The sequence below is a fragment of the Chlamydotis macqueenii genome, chromosome 1 (assembly GCF_036417535.1).
Source record: "Chlamydotis macqueenii isolate bChlMac1 chromosome 1, bChlMac1.mat, whole genome shotgun sequence".
In the NCBI taxonomy this organism is placed as follows: Eukaryota; Metazoa; Chordata; class Aves; order Otidiformes; family Otididae; genus Chlamydotis; species Chlamydotis macqueenii.
The window spans coordinates 303,167-322,240 of NC_141556.1; the positions used below are offsets into that span (position 1 = coordinate 303,167).

Here is a 19,074-nt window from a genome sequence, read left to right on the forward strand (position 1 = left end):
CTACTGTGTTCTAAGATCTATGTATCTTGCCATTGTGTCAAATAGAAATGACTGCTCTAGGAGCTTTTCTTGCTTCACTTGACTCATTCAGAAAGAAGGTTATTTTGGTTTGAGATGTTTATCTAGTGACAAACTAGTGTGATTCATGCTGCTAATTTCAAAGTTGTGCACTTCCCACCAGTAAGCAATGTACCAAAGAGTTTGCTCCGTAAGAGCTTAGGGTTCTTTAACTACATACTTTCCATCTTCTTATTTCAAGCTATTTTTTTTTCCCCTGGTCCTGAAAGAGCTTTCAGTCATGTATGTATATATATGTGTGTGCATGTCTGTGCATGTTTATATGTATTTTTTAATTGTGCTGTAAAGTAGTGAGTCAAATTTCATAACACGTTCTGTAAGCAGCAGCTTGCTTTCTTTGAATCCGTTTGTAATCATCAAGTCTAGGGGCTTCAGCCTGTTGTTTTTTTTTGTACTTTTATGGCAGAATGATTTTGTGGAAGAGATTAAAATGGAGATCCCAATCTGGTTTTGCACACTAAGAAATGTAATTGTGTCCCATCGAGTGCTGCTCATGGAGTCAGCAATTTGTGTCCCCAGCATGTCAGCGTCCCAGAGCACAGGCAGCATGCAAGGGAACTGGAGCGCGCCAGGGCAGGTTTTGGTACTCACGACTTGAGCAGAGCTGGGGGCTGGGACGCAGGAAGTGAAGATAGCGGAAAGTAAAACAGGAACTCGGAGCACACAGCAAGCCAAAAGCTGTCGCTTGCAACAGGTGCCTGAGCAAAACGCAGCACTTTGCCAGCAGCAGCCTCTGAGCCTTGTAAGGTAAGAAAGCTGAGTGGGTTTTGAGAGTGGAAAGTGAGAAACTACAACAAAAAAAATGTAGGGTTTTGGTGGGCAAAGAGAACTCCTTCCTAACTCCGCATGAGTGAGTTGGTAGCGCTCGGCATTTGCTTTTCAGTCGGTTTTTTGGTCATTGTTGTTGCTCTTGTGTTTGAGGCTCCAAAGAACCCCATTTCCAAATCAACCAGCACGACTGTGCTGTGTGTAGCCCTGTATTTGTGCTGTAGCGGATGCTTTTCAGGGGGAAAAAATGGGGCAAACTAAAGGGTTGAGATGCTATTCTGGCTGATAGTTCTCATTATAGAGTGTGTCTGGAGCTCTGTGGTGTGACTACAGTCTGTGGTTAATCACGGCTCCCAAGAGGCATGGTGGGTGGCTTTGGAGAGCAGGTGGCCAAGAACCCTTTACAGCAGGATTTAAAACGCTGGACCATGTGCATCTGAGCGAGCTGCTCAAGTAGCTGCCCAGTTGCCCGGTCCTGTGCTGGCTAATTACTGCTGCTGTTTTATCATTAACAAAAACGAGCCACAAACTTCAAAAATCTTTGGAGTGAGAGATGGTAATAAATTAAGGAGGGGAGAAGGAGATTAAAGTTACTGTTAGATTGTGCTATATTGTTCACATGAGCCTTCCTGCTGCTTCTGCTTCTATTTGCCATTAGCTATGTTCACTTTGTCATACGGTTGCTGTCAGTGCACACAGGCACAGCAGACGATCTCCCAGACCTGCTGTGTTCTGGAGTATGAGAACTTCTTTTTTTTTCCCCTGAAGGAGCCTGGGGAAGGCCTAAAGCCTGATCCTCACAGTAAATCTGCCTTGGTCCTACTCCTCTCCCTTAGCTAACTATCTGGCTTCTGCGTAACAAAAGAAAGACTCAACCCTGCTGTGCTCTTTTACTTTCTGTTGTCTTTGCTCCCTGGTCTGAGAGTGCTGATTCTCCAGACAATCGGTAAGGGCGGCTTGAAACTGAACTGAACAGTGCAGTGTATGGAACTGGAGGGTTATTTACAGCTTTTTGAGTTGTGCAGTTAATTACTTGTTCAACATAAACATTTTGCTTGCACAGAAAGCAACTATCCTGGCACTTGGGGCCAGTTCGTAAGCTACTGCACGGCTGTGGGATTGCGGGGTTAGTGCTGTTGAGAAGCACGTAATAAAAGTGTGCTGTTAAATGAAGATCCATCGCAAAGCAGTTCTCTTCCCACTTGTTAGCTGATGTTTGCAGTGATGTGAAACAGGGCTCAGCAGCCCAGGCTTTGCTGCACATTCTGTTCAGGCTTTCTCTCTGCCCCAGTGAAAAGATGCTTTGGGCAACAGTAAGAAAAATTTGTGGCTCCTTGACACTACAGGCAATAACAGGTGGTGGGATGCGAGAGCTCTACTGAGAATGATTGCTCTGTTGTGTAGGGGCAGGCAAGTCATGCAATCTTTCTTCTGTCTCTCATTTTGTAGAAACTGTTGTTTGGGAGGGGCTTCTCCATCTTTCCTGCTCCTGGCATGGCGGTTGGACTAGATGACCTTTAAAGGTCCCTTCCAACCCTAACCATTCTATGATTCTAAATTTTTTCACGGTCACCTTCAAAATAAAATGCAGGAGTTTTAGACTTCACATTTCTTTTCTTTAACTTCCTCTTCCTGGGCCTATCACTTCCTCTGGGCCCCTTTGGACAGCCTGTACAAACCATACCACCACAGCTTCAGCCTTTTCAGCCGTGCACGCTTACAGGTTTTAGCCCCATTTCCTGTTTTTACCATATGACAGACACAAACGCCACACAGCGTACTCTACCAGCACTGTCAGACCAGCACACATCTTTTCTCTGAACCTTCTGTAGCACGCTAGGCAGTGATTAAAAGTGACTGGAAAACAGACAAGAGACTGGAGGAGTCCAACCCCAGTAATCGTGTGATGGCGGCAGAGCAAGCCATGCCCTGTGGTGGTGTGCCGTGACTGTACTTAACAGAAGGGAGGTTAAAGCGGGGGATGCTCTCCCACAGCACAGAAAACTAATGTGCGTTGGAAAAGCAGAATCTGGTAGTTGGATGCTAGCACTAATTTACATTAAAGTAAGGTGTACATTTTAACTGTGGAGTCAGTGTCCATGAAGACTGTGGTTGACGCCTAAAATCCCTGTGTGTTTTGGTGAAAGAGGTGCTGGGGCTCAAGAGTAGCTGTTTTGGGGTGCCCTGTGCTGTATGAGGGACAGATAGATCAGCAGGGCAGATGTCCTGCAAGGGACAGTGCTGTGGTCCGACATGCCCATGGCCATGAGCCAGCAGTGCCCATGTGCTGGGCTCTGGGTGATACCGTGTCCTGTTGGTGCAGATGTGGAAAGCAGTCGTGGGACATGATGTGTCAGTGAAGACTGAGGCTCAGGGAGACGACTGGGACACAGACCCTGACTTCGTGGTGAGTGTCCAGTGTGATAATCCATAATACTGCTGGTGGTGGGAAGGGTTCACTAGCCCTAGGCATATACTGGTCAGCTGTGCCGAGGCTCTGGGTGAGGCATGGCATGCAGCACTGCTGGCTGTGCGGGATCGGCCAAGTCCCACCAGCCCCTCGCAGGTACTGTCAGGTCATCAGTCTTAGCCATTTCTGACCCATATCTACGTTTAGTCTCCAGAACTTCCTACATCAGTGTACCCCACATCTGATGATAAGTAATATCGTTTAAGGAGTACAGAATATTTATTTTCTTTTAAACCCGCTCCCTTGGTAACTTCACTGAGTCCTCACCACAACTTAACCTTACAAGAAATAGCTAAGACTTACATTTTCTCTTTCCCACACTGTTTGCATTTGTACAGGATTCCAGCCTAGTCCAATTCTCTAGGTGAGATGGTGACAGACTAGAAGGGTTCAGCCTGTGGGAATCCCGTGCAGTCGTACAGTGTCATGATTTTCATTTTCTATTTGATTCTCTATTCCTTTCCTAATAAGTCACTCGCACTTTGGTTTTTTGGACAATTCTGTATTTGCTACTCTTCTACATAATTCCGTATTTTGTACTCCTTTCTGAATGGCAAATATTTTGGAACCATTGTTGTGCAGATACAATTAGGATTTTAGGTTTTTTCCATATGGTTTACTTTTGTACTTATTAACATTAACCTTCACTTACAATGTTACCACCCGCTGATTTGGCATCATGAGATTTTTCTGCATCGCTTTGTCTCCTGTGTTTGGTTAACGTACACAGTATTTTACTGTCTCAAGACTGACATCTCATTCTTCATACCCTTTTTTTAAACTTCTTAGGAGCACATAGCACAGCAAAAGTCCTGCTCCTCCTGGTGCCAGGGAGCACCAGCCATACTTCACAGCCACAGGTCTCTGAGCTCTGTTGAGATTTTGGTTTCCTTTCCAAGATAGTTTCTTGATGGACAGTCTTTTCTGTTACACAAGAATCCTACGTTTTCGAGGTTCAGCCTTGCCTAGTTATTTCCAGTTAGAAATTCTGGTTTGTGACAGAACAGAAAGTCCTCCCCTCAAAGTTCCAAATTATTAATGCTTTTTAAAAATTCTATGCTCTCAAAATTATTTTTTTTTACTTCATTTCTTCTATTTGTGGCAGCATTCAGAATAAGCCTGAATAAGACTTTGTATTATTTTTTAAATTCTGTTTTGTATATAAGTATTTTTAGCTTTACCTTATATTAGGAAAGAGTGTACTGATGCTTCAATTTATCAAACACATGTTCAGACCTTCCAAAAAGAAGACAAAAGTGCCGTCGTGACAAAGCTGAGGGAGAACACTCGGCCTTGAGTGAAACGTTGACTTCAGTGCTCTTCCCATATTTCCCTAAAAAAAAAAATTTCCACAGCATTTTTGTTTGCTAGCTCCTCCCCGAGGAAGCGGGACGGAGCCTTCCGTAGCCCCGGGCCGCGGACCCGCCATCCCCGTCCGCCCGGCCCCGCACGACGCCGGCGGCCGGCGGGGATGGGGCGCCCGGGACCCCCGGCCGGCCCCGCTGTGCCTTGCCCGCCGCTCCCTTCCCGTCCGTGCCCGGGAGCCCCCCTCGTCTCTTCGCCCGCCCCGGCCCGGGTCGTCCTCGCTCGCTCGAGCGCCGTTCGCCGGAGGGGCGGGGGGCAGGGGGCCGAGGGGCCGAGCCCCGTTTCTCTGGGGCGAGCGGTTGCCGCCGGCCGCTGACGGCTGCGGTTCGCTCTGCAGAACGACATCTCCGAGAAGGAGCAGCGCTGGGGAGCCAAAACCATCGAGGGTTCCGGACGCGCCGAGCACATCGAGTGAGTGCGGCCGGCGGGACGCGTGGGGCTGCGGGCGGGCGGGCGGGCGGGCGGCTCCGAGGGCGTCGGGGGATCGGCACCTCCGGGCGGGCCGTTATCGCGGCGGCGGCCCGCGAGGGGAGGGCAGGCGGCAGCGCCGGCCGAAACCAGCCAAATTAGGGAATACGGGCTGGCGCGCGGCAGGGCCCGCAGGGCGGAGCGGCCCGCGGCGGGGTGGGGGCTGGTTCGCCGTCCCGCACTCCGCCCGCGCTGCCCGGCGGGGGCGCGGGGCCGAGGGAGCCGCCGTGGCGGAGCGGGCTGCGGGGCGCTGGGGCTGGGCCCCTGGCGTGGGGCTCCTCGCCTGGGGCACACCGCCGGCCCCAGGAAGCAGCGGGGCGGCAGGGGAGCGGAGGCCTCGCCCCGGGCGAGGAGCGGCTTGGGGCCGCGCTGCCACCCGCGCCCTGGGCTCTGCCGGCTGCGTGCGGGCTCTTGGTTTGAGATTCTTTTGCTGCAGAGGCAAAATTCACAGCCGCCTGTGGGGCTGCGAGGTACCTCCAGGCAGCGGCAGTCCCCGTGGCAAAGGCTCGCTGCTCCTTCCCTGTCCAAAGCTGGCAGGCCAGCAGCTCCCTCGGGCCACCCCGGCACTGCCCTGCACAGTGTGTCGCAGCGCAGCGCACGGGAAAAGGAAAGCGTGGGCTCGACAGCGTAGCCCTGAAAGGGGCTGCAGGGTGGGGCTGCATGCGCCTGCGGACCCTCCTGCTCCAGGTCCTTTGCCAGCCCCTGGGTAGCATCGCCTCCTGCCACAGCGCAGTGGCTGCACGGGTGGGGCTGCCACGCAGAGGGGCGCAGCGTGGGCACGCGGTGGCAGCTGGCCATGGGTTTATGTCCTGCTCTGTGCTGGGCTCTAGCTGGTACAGTGGCACAGAGATACTCCAGATGGCTGCATGGGTCTGCACAATCCCGGCTTGCCGTGACTCTGTCTGTCTCACCAGCATCCATCAGCTGAGGAACAAGGTGTCAGAGGAACATGAGGTCATCAAGAAGAAGGAGTTGGAGACTGGCCCCAAGGCCTCCTATGGCTATGGGGGCAAATTTGGAACAGAGCGGGACCGAATGGATAAGGTAACAGTTGTAGGGGGCTCCCTTGGGCCCCAGCGGAAAAGTATTTTTCTTGGAAAGAGCATCCCTGTTGTCTGGCTTGATCCTGAAGGGAGGGAATGGAGACCTGGCATGGCTGCGCAGATTCACACATCTACCTGGCCCATAATCTGTCTCCAGGATCTGTTTGGCCGCATTTATGTAATTTGTCTCTACAACTTCCTTGCAACACTCCCCTTAGCTGTGAAGAAGGACTTTCTGTGGCTTGTTCCAAACCTGCTGTGTAACAATTAAATTAGGTGCCCCCCTACTTGTGCTTAGAGAACTAGTGAATAGTAATTCCCTCCTCACATTCTCCGTTACAGACCTCTGTCATATCTCCCCAGGAAGAAGCCCAGTTCATATTCTCTGTTCCCACATCAAATCTGTTTTACGTTTTCTGATAATCATCACCACGCTTCTTCCTGCACCTTTCAGCATTTAATACATCTTCTTTTCCAGAAGTGAGATTGTAAGATTGCAGTAGCATGCAATATATGGAGTCACCGTGGGTGTGCATGATACCAGGATGGCAGGGTGAGAAACAGACATTTCCAAGAGGCCAAAATGGAGCAGCCATGCTCAGACCCTTCTGTTAGAGGAGAGTTAAGATGTTTTTATTGAGCAGCTCCTCAACCTTTGAGCAGTCTTACCACGGTGTTGCAAGCATTCAGCCTCTGGCCCTTCTGAGGAGTGCGTGCAATTCGTGCCCACACCACCTCCTGCAAGGAGCAGCGGGACCCTGGCCTGGGCTGTGGCAGACGTAAAGAGTGATCCCAGACAGGTCTGCTGACTCTCTCAGACACAGAAAATAGGGAGCAGGTGCCAAACCTACTGCCTGTGGGTTTTCAGTTGTGCATGCTTATCTGCACTTTTCTCCTCAGTTTTCCCATGTGATTATCCACTGCTCTCTTCACTGGCATTTGGGAGTAGCAGATATTCAGCATCCCATGGTTTGTGTGATGAGCTGGCAGTGGGGCCGGTTGTGTGGGATGGCTGCCCTTGAAGCTGCATCACAAGTCTCAGAGCAGAGCTGGTATTGGCGAAGCCTGTGCGGAAGGCATTGCTGCCACCAGCACGGTCAACTGGGACCTGTCATCTCGTGGCTGCAAGCGTGTCAGCAGTGAGGCAGAGCAGCTGTGAGGTGCCTATGTCTGTGTCCACCTTGCCAGTCTGACTGTGGGTGCTCACATCAAGCTGTCTCTCTTAGTGCGCAGTGGGCCATGAGTACGTTGCTGATGTTGGGAAGCACTCATCGCAGACGGATGCAGCCCAGGGCTTTGGGGGAAAGTATGGAGTCCAGCGGGACCGAGCTGACAAGGTGTGTTGGACAGGGCAGCTGACCCCAGTGTGGGGTCAGGATTGTGGCCCTCTTACCTGGGGTGCATGGGCTCTTGGCGGGGCCGTTCCTGGGCGTGCTGCCACGTGGACAGCAGGGCTGATGTGAGAGGCTGAGGAGGCCTGTACCCGCCGAGGAGTGGCCAGGCGCCTGCGTGTTACAGCACAAGACAGGGAGCAGGGGCCCAGCCCAGCCCCTAGAGGAGGGTGGGTGAGACTGGCTTGGCCCTCAAGACAACTGACATTCCTCCCCTTCTTCTTCCAGTCAGCACTGGGCTTTGAATACAAGGGTGAGGTGGAGAAGCATTCATCCCAGAAAGGCAAGTCCATGGGCATGTGTTGCCCTTTGACACTTTGCACAGCTTCTGTTCTGCTCCCAAATATCCTGTGCTGTCTGCTGTGGCACAGTCTCCTTTGTTATCCGCCTCCTGTCACTTCTTTCAGATTCCTGTTCCCAGTCAGTCACCCTTGTGGCCCCTATTCCCTGCTGTCCTGTCTACCCTTCTGTTGTACATTCCGCTTGTCTTTATGCTTTGCTTTGATGGAAACCACTCCATGGCTGAGCAGAGAAGACACCTCCACACACACTCCAGATGGATAGCTGATGCTCCCTTTCCTCGAAATGTTCTTCTGAGCAACTGCTCCAGAGGGAACCCGAGCGCTGTAAGACATGAGAAGTGATTTCTGAAAAAGTGGCATATGAGAAAAAACACAACAATGGATATGGAAACAAAAGCCTAGATGGCACCCAAACTTTTGCAGAATTCTGACGATTGTTTAATCAAACTTTGACGTATTCATACAAGCAGCTATATTAATTAGAACCATTGCAGAAACTGAAACCAAAGATATTTTAAATATTCTACAACCAAAAGAAGATGAGAAGGCAAGGTCTGTTACTGTTTCAGATAAATGTGAGAAATACTGCATTACCAAGAAAAGAACTGAATCATGTTAATTTCAGAGGAAACTATAAAAGAAGGAAGATCTTTGGCTGATCTTAAATTAATGAACCAGATGCAGTTATGCTACATTAACATATTCCTGTATAAGAGATTGTATACTACATTGTAGATACAGAAATTCATCAGGCTGTGTAAAACCACAGAAATCACTCAGGACAAAATGAAAATGTTAGAAGTAGGGTAAGGAGTTCAGATTGTTTTTCATAAAAATGTATCTGTACTGGAAACTCCAGCATCAAGGTGGCTATAAAATCTATATTTGCTGAAAACGGCATCCTAAAAGGTCCATTTCATAATGGCCTAATGGGTAAATAATCGTTTAATTGAGATAAGTTTAAGAAATTTCTAAGACTTACAGATTCGTCCTTAAGTGACTGAGCTTCTGTGAAAGAGAGAGTCATTCTTGAATACAAAATGTTTTTAAGCATATTTCTTTAGATCACAGTCTTTATGGGTTGATAAAGCTGAATTTGCTGGAGAAGCCCCACCTCATTCCTGTGAAATGCAGACCTGTGAGAATAGGGTCAGGGAACAAAGAAAGGTGACAGCGGTTTACTCCTTCTGAAGGGTGGGATTTGGAGCCAGAGCTGGCAGACCAGGTCTCTGAAAGGAAGTGTCTCTGTACAGCTAGCAGGCTGAAATTTCTTAGGACATCAGCCAATACTAAGGTATTCCTGAGAGAGTAACTGAACACAGTTGAAGTAGTTAACACATTGCTAGTTTAGAAGATGGAAAAAGGAGAGATGTAAGGAAGATGTGCTATGCCTCGATAACGATTCAGCACGCGAGAGACAGTCTGAGGGGGAGAGCTGGAGCATGTCTCCAGAAATGTGGGTTTCAGCCTTTGCTGCAACATCCAGAGTCAGTGGTTTCCTTACCAAAGTTGAGATTCCATTACAGCAAATGTAAACCGTACAACAAAAGTTTACAGTTTCTTCTGTACTTTCAAGGGCTCAGTATACTTATATACAGACCTTTTCAGAGACTGGCAGCCCACAGGTTGAAATCCTTGCTCTGGAGATGTGTGAGTGGGTGGATGCCCAGGCTGTCAGCGCCCAAGTCTTGCCTTGGTTTTGTGTCCTTGGGTGGCTGAGCTCCCACTGCCTCCCCAGCTGCCCTTAGCATGTCGCTTTTCTTCCTTGCCTTGTTGGCCTGCTGTGTCTCCTGCTGCCTACAGCCCTCAGGCTCTCATGCTGCCATGACCCACGCTTGCCTGTGCACCCGTTCCCATGGACCCTCATAGTGCTTCCTGCCATCCACTCTGTCCCCTCCAAACTCCTTGCCTTTTCTAGTGTCTTCCGTCATCCCTGCTGTTCTTCCTCCGCTCTGGTGCTCCTCCCCAGTGCCACTCCCCTTCTTTACCCCCTCCCCTCACCAGTCCCATGCTCGGGGCAGCATTTCACTCCGTGCACAACCTCAGATTACTCCAAGGGCTTTGGTGGCCGCTACGGTGTGGAGAGGGACAAGGTGGACAAAGCAGCAGTGGGATTTGACTACAAGAGCCAGGCAGAGAAGCACGACTCTCAGAAAGGTGAGCTAGGGGAACCCAGTGCAGCACACAGTGTCAGGACCAGAGCCTGGGACTGTGCCCACTGGGGCTGTGGGGCACTATGCTTGATTTTTGCAATCTGCTGCATGAATGGTGGAAAAGCTGCGAGGCACTATTGGGTGCCCATTGCCCACTTGCCCACAGCAAGGGAATGGGGCAGGTGGGGAAAGCCATTGCACAGTGCATAACTGCTGAGAAAAGTTCAGGCTAAATGAAGAGGAGCAGCAGATTTCTATGGGCACAGGGATGTCCTGGGCAGTAGGTCACCAAAGGGAGCATGCAGGGGAAGCCCAGGCAGGTGCTAATAGCAGGTGACATGTCCCAGGGAGGAGGGAGGGCTGTTGCTGCAGCCACCGGTGGGGAAATCTGGCCTTGCTCCATGTCTTCCTCTAAGTCCTGGGCAGGGAAAACTATTGCCTCTGTGAGAACAGCCTGAGCTCACAGTGCTGCCGCTTTTCTCTTTCCCTCCCTTGTCTGTTCTCTTCCATGCCATAATCTGAATCCCCATGGCTGAAGACTATACTGTGGGCTTTGGTGGGAAGTTTGGGGTCCAGAGGGATCGTCAGGACAAGAGTGCCCTTGGTTGGGACCATCAGGAAGAAGTGCAACCCCATGCATCCCAAACAGGTAGGGCAATGCTGCCAGAGGTGGCAGCACAATTTCCTTGGGGCACACACATCTAGAGCTAGTGGGTCATCCTTGGCAGAGATCCACCTCCTGAAAAATGAATGTGTACAGCGTGTTGTGGAGCAGCTGAGATATTGTGAACCCCCAAAGCACAAGGGTAAACTCTGTCAGAACAGGTGCCTGCTTGGATCAGTGGGGACACTGAATGCAAGTCCTTGAATCGGGCTTCCCCAACTCTGCTGTGCTTTCTCTTGTGAGGTACGCTGCTGATCACAAGCTTGTTCAAAGGGTGAGCACGTGGAATGAGGCAAAGCAGGTTCGAGGAATGGCTTGACTACTGTATGTTTATCATCTTCCGTGAACAAGGCCACATTGTACTCAAATGGCCTGACTGGCTTCTGACCCCAGTGCCTTGGATGCAGATTGGCCAGCGTACAGCCCTGAACACCTGTGCACTTCACTGAAAGGAATGAAGGATTAGCCTTAAAAGCTACTGTCAGAGCATTTTGCGTGTATTATCTCCGTTTAGTTCCATATGTGTTAAGATGCAGGTAAAGCTAACTCATTTCACTGGTCACAGCATACTAAAGTTGAAGGTGCACACGGAATATAAAATATTATAAAATAGTCTCATTTTTTCCCATACAGACTATGCCAAGGGGTTTGGAGGCCGTTTCGGGGTCCAGAAGGACAGAGTAGATAAGGTAGGACTGCATGCTGCAGCTTGCAATTGCTTCCTGCTAATCGCTGCTCTTTGCACTGCTGCAAGGGAAGAGACTTCCCCAGTGGAGATGCAGTTGCACTGCTCAGTGCACGGGATATCTGGGCATGTTCCCACATTCTTGCTTGCCTGGTTTTCAGGCACTGGAGTGGTGCTGAATTCATTGTTCCAGAGTAGAGCATAAAATACCACCAGGCAATCTTATCGCCCCTTTGATAAAGTTTTGAGCACCAACTTCAGGATTCAGCTCTCACACTGAGACTCCTTAATTTAACAATTTAAATAAATATTTAAATAAACAACAATAATATTTAAATAAACAACATGTCCGAGTCTCTGCTGTGCAGACCTGCTTCTGAGCTTGCAGTGCTGTTTGCCTGCTCAGGTGTGTTTTCCTTAAGGAGAGCAGAGCTGCTCTCTGGGCTCCGCTGACTGTAGCTGAATTAGTCTGAAAGCTGGACCTTACCTGCAGTTTCCTTTTCGTATGAAATAGTTTTCTCATGAAAGTAGATAAACCCCCTCTGTCTCACTTTGTTTTTTGCTGTGAACACCCCATCGATGCTGTCACCAGTTTAGCCATCTCTTCACATCTCATAAAGCCAGTGAGATCTCAGATGTTCACACACATTTTCTCTTTGATGTTTTCCAGCCTTTAGGGCTGCATACACATACTGCAGGCAATGACCTACTGAAGGGACACGTTTTTCACAGTTAAGCAGCTGCAGCTATGCATCCAATGGGGAACTGCTTCCATGCCTCACGCCACTGGGATTGCAGGGGATGGTTGCATCAGGTCCCTGGACCTCAAGAAGTGGTTGACTGCCTGGCATCCACTCAGCTCTTTGCTGTGTTAGCAGTGAGTGCTTCTGCCTTGAATGCCCAGCCTTGCTGTCCCCTGCAGCAGTCGTCTTGCCACTGTGCAGCCTCCCCCACTTGCCTCCACGTAGCCTTTTCAACACTTGGAGTGCCACCCCTCTGGCAGGAACAGCCCTTGCCTTTGGCTGGAGGGCAGCAGGCACTCCCACAGTGCAGGGAGGCATCAGGAGAGCAGGACTGCAGCCAGCAGCCTCCACAGGGCTGTGGCAGTTGTACCGATGAGGACAGACACAGCTGGGAGCACAGCTTGCAGTCACCAGTAGCCAAAGCCAGCAGGGTATCTCCGCACTGGCCTTGCCTAAGAAGCTGGACGCTTCATTCACTTCCTCTTGCAGAGTGCTGCTGGCTTTAACGAGATGGCAGCTCCCACCTCCTCATATGAGAAAACAAGACCGCTGGAGGCAGGTGAGACAACGGAGTACCAGCTGTAGGCTTGGTGGGAAGCTGTGGGTCTCATGGTCCCTCTGTGGCAGCACACTGGCAGGCATGTGCTGTGGTGGGATGTGGATTTAACCTGTGTTGGGAGAGAGAAGGTAGCTGAACTGCAAGTTTCTCTGGGAGAGGCAGAGGTCTGGGTTTCTCCTGGGTGCTTGGGGTGGTGGAAGGGAGCCATTGGGCAGGTTTGATCAACTGTCTTCTCCACAGGAGCTGCCAGTGGCACCAGCAGCCTGCGGTCACAGTTTGAAAACATGGCTAAGTCAGCAGAGGAGGAGAGCAGAAGGCAGGCAGAGAAGGACCGGGTGAGGCGGCAGGCTCGGGAGTGCCAGGCGGCTCGGCAGAAGGTGAGCTGTGGCCATCGTGCCGTGTGCCCCAAGGCTTGCGAAACAGACTTTTCCTCAGGGCCAGGCAGATCCATGTCCTTCTACCTGATGTCTTTACAGTAATGTCTTGCCTAAACTGCTTCCCTGTAACTGCCAGGGGCTGCCATTGGACTTCACAGCTGTCACTGCGTCTTCCCTGTTTCAGCACACTGATCAGGATGAGCCTGCACCCAGCCGTGACCCCCTGTGCTTTGACCTGGGCTCTTTCTTGTCTCTAGTGCCTGGCAGACAGTGCAATCGCACCTCCCCAGTATCGCCATCCAAGCAGTCTGCATTCAGGGTTTGCCGAACTGGAGATTGCACTCAAACCCTCAGCGTTACAAGACCTTCTACATTGTGCTGTTGCAGCGTTTAATGTGCGGAGAAGGTTTCACCAATAAAGCACTCCCTGACACATTCCCTCCTTGAGGCTACTTTCTGTGGAGCCCATAGTTGCTACTGGCGACTGTCCTACTACCAGTCTGTAGGACAGGTTTATGGGAGCTGGAACAGATTTCAGCTGAAGGAAAATTTTCTGAGTTGCTCTGTTGGGAATGGATGTTGCTCTGGACCTCATTCAAAGAGATTGAGGGGATCTGATGACTTTTCTCCAGCAGGAAATCCCACAGAGAGAGAAGGACCATACAGAGGCAGCCCCTGCCACCATTCCAGCTAAAGCACCTGGGAGTGCTGACCGAGACAGGCCTGTGTCACAAGGAGAGCAGGTGCCCAGGCAGCTGGGGAGAGCCAGGAAGGGGAGCGGGCAGAGGGAATCGCCCCTGGGAGGGGGCTGTGCTTTGTGGGCAGCCCTGCCAGAAGCAGTGGAGTGCAGCCACAGCGTGGGAGAGGCTTTGGAAGCAGTGAGAGGGGGAACGTTGGGATGGTGACGGGACATGGGAGAGACAGGGACCGTGAGACAGGCTCTTGAAGTGGCAGGCAAATGGAGTGTTCTGTTTGTGTCGTGGTAGCACTAAAGGCACCTGCAATGGAGCAGGCTCCCTTGTGTTGGGTGCTGTGCAGTCATGGGAGAGCTGCCTGCAGTGGATTCTCTGCAGGTGACTTTCCTGTCACTTTCTCACTTCATGGCAGGAGGCAAAAAGGGAGAATGAGGAAACACCACCCACTTTGCCACCAAGGCCAGCAGATCTGGGCGAAGAGCTGTGCAAGATCCCCAGCCAGGATCAACCCATCTACAGTGAAAGTTTGGATATTGATGGAGACTATGAGGAGCTGCCAGAGCCCTCTGACTACTGTAACAGTACCAAAGGAGGTGATGACTATGAAGAGCTGCCAGCATCCTTGGGAAAGCTGGATGCCATCTATGACCATGGAGATGATGGAGGTGAGGACTATGAGGAGATCCTTCCTGAGGAGCCCAACCAGAGCCAGCCCCACCTGGGTGAGTACTGATGGAAGACCCCATGTCTTGGGGAACTTGTATCTGTCTGCTCACCTCACTGGATGTATGGGACAGATTCCAGAGGGAATTTGTATCCTGAAGCCTACTGTGGTCAGGGTAGCAGCCCATTATGACGGAGACTTGGTCATCTCCCACTCTGTTGCCCAGCTCAAGGTGTGAAATCAGCTGCACAAGATGCTGGGCCAGGCAGCAGGTATCTCGGCTGAAGCAGGACTCAGGCAGCAGGACCAGAGGGCTGCCATGGGCTCTGAAGAAGCTGGACCCGGACCGATGCTCTTTCCCTTGGTGCACTGTTTACTGGCAAGTGACTGCCAATGTTGCACTGAGGCCTGGGGGTGCCCTTGTAATTCAACTTGTTGGTCAAATGGCTGGTGCTCATGAGACCTGATCTGGCGGTGTCTCCTGGGTGTGAGGAGTGCAAGGGTAGTCTTCTTCCAAGCACTTAACTGGGTGGTTGTTAATGTTTCTTCACAGCTTCACTAGTACTGGAGATGGTAAGTGGAGAGGCTGGAGTTATGTCCAGCCTTTTTCTTGGGAGAAGAATATGAACTATCAGGACCCTACCTCTCTCCTTGCAGAAGGGGAGAGAAGTCACACCTTGCTTTGAGCCATGGTGCACCTCTCCCTGTTGATAGGGTTTGGATGTGGTTCACCCCAAGGCTGACAGCTAGGTGGAAGGTGGCACTGACCAGATCTCTATGTTTGCTTTCAACCTCTTTCTCATCTGCCCATCCTGTCTTCTGCAGGGGAAACAGGCAGTGTTTATGAGGTGGAGAGCCCGGGGACCTGTGCAGTGGCTCTCTACGATTACCAAGGAGGTGAGTCTGCCATCCAGGCTGTGGGGAGAGGCACTGGGAGCTGACTGGGGCAGTGCGACAGGGAGGTTGGTGGTTTACACCATCAGCAGTGGTGAAAAGATTTTGGCTTGGTGGTTTAAATTTCTTCCTCTTGGAAAGCAGAAAGAGACCTGATGTGGTAACACAGAAGATTCATATTTCATCTGTGAAGGCTTGCTCCTTCTCTGCTTTTTCTGTGCTGTTTGGTGGGGGTTTGGATGAGATGAACTCTGAGGGTTTTCAGGATGCTTGTTCCATGTTCTCCTGCTGGGAAGGGCCTTGGGAGAAGGGATGCAAAGCCAGCTCTCTCTCTGGGGTTATCTTTGCATTGTGACTATCTTTTCTGAACAATTTTTGCAGATGGAGATGATGAGATTTCTTTTGATCCTGACGACACAATCACACACATCGAGATGGTAGATGAAGGCTGGTGGCGGGGCCAGTGCCGAGGCAAAGTAGGCCTCTTTCCAGCAAATTATGTGAAGCTTCTGCAGTGAAACCAGCCTTGTCTAAGCTGCTTCCTTCCAAACTTTTGCCTCTCTCTGCTTCAGCCTTCTACATGTTATTAGCTTAATGTGGCTCAATCTGATGTGTCTAGATGCAAGAAATCTCAAGGAACAAACTGTCCATGTTCGAGGGAATGTCTTGGCCTGTATCCAAGAGGTCTTTGGTTCCCATCCACTTCCAGATGGTTGGGACAGTTTAAGAGCGTGTGAGTGTGATGTAAGATGTCTTTTCTACCTAGACTATCCAACATGTCAACCAGCAAGCTTGCAGGAGAAGTGTGTCCATTCCTGTTCCCTACAGGGCAATTCACAGAAAAGAAACACCAACTCTAATGCAGTCCAGGCAGAAGGGGCATGAGCTATGGGACCTTTTTAAGTTGCTATGGCCCTGGATCTCATCCTACCCAGGAGTCAAGGAAAAGAACACTGTGAAGACCAAACTTGCCGTTGTTCCCAAGAAGGGTTTCCACTTGCGGGATGAACTGTATTTGCAGCATGGAGTAGAAGAACATGAACCTGGTCTATCTGGGCAGATTCCAGGGCAGCGACCTGGGAACATTTGACCATCACAATGAATGCTGCTGACTTTTCCTGCGCAGAGACACAAGCTTGGCTGTATTGAGCTATTCCATTAAACAAGAGAAGTGTGTGCTGGCTCAATGAAAATGTGAGATGATCTTGCTAAGCTAGAAGATTGCTTGCTTGGTGTTCCTCTGTGTGCCAAGAATGCTGTTGGGAGATGCGGCATTTCTGGGGTAAACCTTGAAAAAGGAAGCTTAAAAATTAGATTATTTTCTGAGAAAAATTATTCTGGAAAATCTGTCTTGGAGCAAGAGGAAAATACTAAAAGGCTTCACTTAATAAATAGTATGTTAATAACTGTCTTGGTCCTCATCCAGGCAGCCCATCAGAGGAGTGTTCCAGGGAAATCCGTTCAATCTATCAAATGAATCAGAGTAAGTGCTGTTTGATACAGGCAGTAGCATATTTTTAAGAGTTCCATTTTTCCTGTTAACTACTCTGACGGTATAAATAAGCATAGATGTGCCGGTGAGGTGGGAAGAGCAGCCCCACAGCTTCTCATAGGCTAAGGGCTCCAGTGCGCTCTGCAGTCAGTGCTAAAGCTCCGTTCCCCTTCCAGCGTTCGGCTTGGCCTGTTCTCTCCACTGTTGGGCGGTGTGAGTCCCTGCAGTGGAGCCTCCCCAGTGGGGCAGTAAAATGCTGAACACCTCTCAGGCCTGTGCAGGACTCACTAGTTGAGAAATATTTACAGGTAAGGGTCTCACCAGTTTAATTAACAAAGGAGTGAGTTATTTGTTAAGGGGTGTGCTGCCCAGGGCGTCCTTATCTGAAGAATGCTATTGTTATTTACAATATCCTGCTTATCTGATCCAATTTGGTGAATGAGTTGCATAACCTAAGGGTATATAAACTCTGTAACTGTCCCGTTTGAGCAGCGTTCATATGCGCAGTGTCTGTCACTGCTGTGCTGTGCTCTCCCTCATGGCTGCAGTAATAAAACTACTTCTGTTCTGGCCTGACTAAAATTGCATCCTGCTTATTCTGTGCCAGCAAGTCCCCTGTGTCTGTTGTAGGCTCAGTTCCTTGCACAGTGCAGAAGGCCCCTGAGTCCAGCCCTCCTTCATCACAGATGTGGGGAAAAGGCTGAGCAGGTGGGAAGCAGGACACGAGGAAATTTTTTATTTTTAGTGTGCAAAGCAGTATTCAGTAATAATGCAATGCGAACCGAAGCCCTCCCTTGAACCAGTATATTCCAGGCTGGATGCTCAACATGCCACTGTAGGAGTTGTTCCTATGTGGTATGTGCAATAGAAATAAATCGGGGACATGCTGGGTACCCCAGCATGTGAGAAACTGCAGGAGCACACCCCAGTGCAGTGCCAGCTGCCCACAGCAGGGGTGCGGAGGGTCCCGCTGTGGCAGCTGAAGAGTTAAGTGCGGCACACAGGTAGGTTCTGGGCCGTCCTGCGCTTCAACAAGACTGAACTACCTGGAAGGTACTACCTGAGCATCCCTGCTCAGTGTTTGATACTGTGAAAATCACAGTCTGTGTCTGTCAGTCATGGGAAAGACAAACTGTGATTCAGGTTAGAAATCGTAAATTTTAATGTAAATTTTCTGGATGTTTTTGGTTTGGGTTTTTGATTGGTTGGTTTTTGGGTTATGTGGTTTTGGTTTTGGTTTTTTTCCCTGAAATAACTTTCCCAGTATTTTTTCCTCATGCAGTTCACCCTTTATTTCCTGATGTTCCTTTCCAGAGGGCTCTCCAGAATGGGCCTCATTGTGGCAGACTCTCTTATCTCTCTTCAGTGAGACTCTGAACTAAGGCTGTTCCAATATTTTTTTACAATCAAGAAGAGTGTATGGCAAGTAGAGCTGGTGGAGAGGCTCGCGACCTAGGAGCAACAGGCCATCCTAATATATGGGCTACAGAAACACTTTTTTCCCTGAAGAATAAAATCAGTGTGTGTTGTGCGCTAAGAAGAACTGGCAAACTGCTCCCAACAAGGTGTTTGTCCCTCAGCCCCATTTTTTGACTCTCCAGTAGGCTTCTTTGGGAACAGACTGGCTTTGTAACTGAGGTGTGGAAGAGCATGTTTCGGCCCCATCCAGCCAACGTGCCGCTCTGTGGCACAGCTGCAGAAACACCGGCGCCTGCACACAGAGCCGGTGCCAGCTTCCCTCCCCACACAGACCTGTGTGCTGGTGGCTGGCTGCTTCTGCCATGGCATTGAATGCTGGCTCCCGTGTACCTGCCTGCAGATTTGGCCAGCAGTGGGATTGCCCCAACACCCATGCTATCATGTGCGCTTGGACCCAGCTGAGGAGCTGCTGCAAGAGGTTAAACTGAGGCCGTGGCAGCTGAAGGAAGCTGGCTGCCCCATGTCACCAGCTGGCACTCAGCCACTGTTGTCCATAGCCATACCTCACAGAACAACTGCATTTTGATTTTTTTATGGCTACAAAGCAAAGCAAGCATTTCTGGTGAGGGTTTAAGCAATTCCATCTCACAGCTCAGTGCTGATGACTTGCTGTTTGACCAAAGCGCTGAGAATAGTCGGTGGCCTGTTAAACTGCTGCCTGCTGTGCTAACGTACAAAATGCAACAGAGCTTTAGTGGCAGCCAGGGGGAACCCAGCAGACACCAGGCTCATGCCAAAGCATGTGTGGGAGGAGGATGACGTGATGGCCCCTTTGCGGAGGCCA

The 19,074-nt window shown here is 50.4% G+C and overlaps 1 protein-coding gene across 2 annotated transcripts; it reads left to right on the plus strand.

Annotated features, from left to right (window-relative positions):
* The first annotated feature begins 743 nt into the window (after positions 1–743).
* Positions 744–17,387, plus strand: LOC104485033 (hematopoietic lineage cell-specific protein). 2 transcript variants are annotated; one of them, XM_086743520.1, is made up of 15 exons: positions 744–825; positions 3,170–3,253; positions 5,019–5,092; positions 6,064–6,193; positions 7,419–7,529; positions 7,812–7,866; positions 9,932–10,042; positions 10,577–10,687; positions 11,336–11,391; positions 12,620–12,689; positions 12,930–13,066; positions 13,699–13,809; positions 14,174–14,483; positions 15,251–15,322; positions 15,701–17,387. In XM_086743520.1, the coding sequence occupies exons 2-15, from the start codon at positions 3,170–3,172 to the stop codon at positions 15,835–15,837; spliced, it is 1,569 nt and encodes a 522-aa protein (XP_086599646.1). In that variant the 5' UTR covers positions 744–825; the 3' UTR covers positions 15,838–17,387. The 2 variants fall into 2 exon arrangements, with proteins under 2 accessions (XP_086599646.1, XP_086599655.1); XM_086743529.1 differs by having other exon boundaries at positions 13,702–13,809.
* The last annotated feature ends 1,687 nt before the right edge of the window (positions 17,388–19,074 follow it).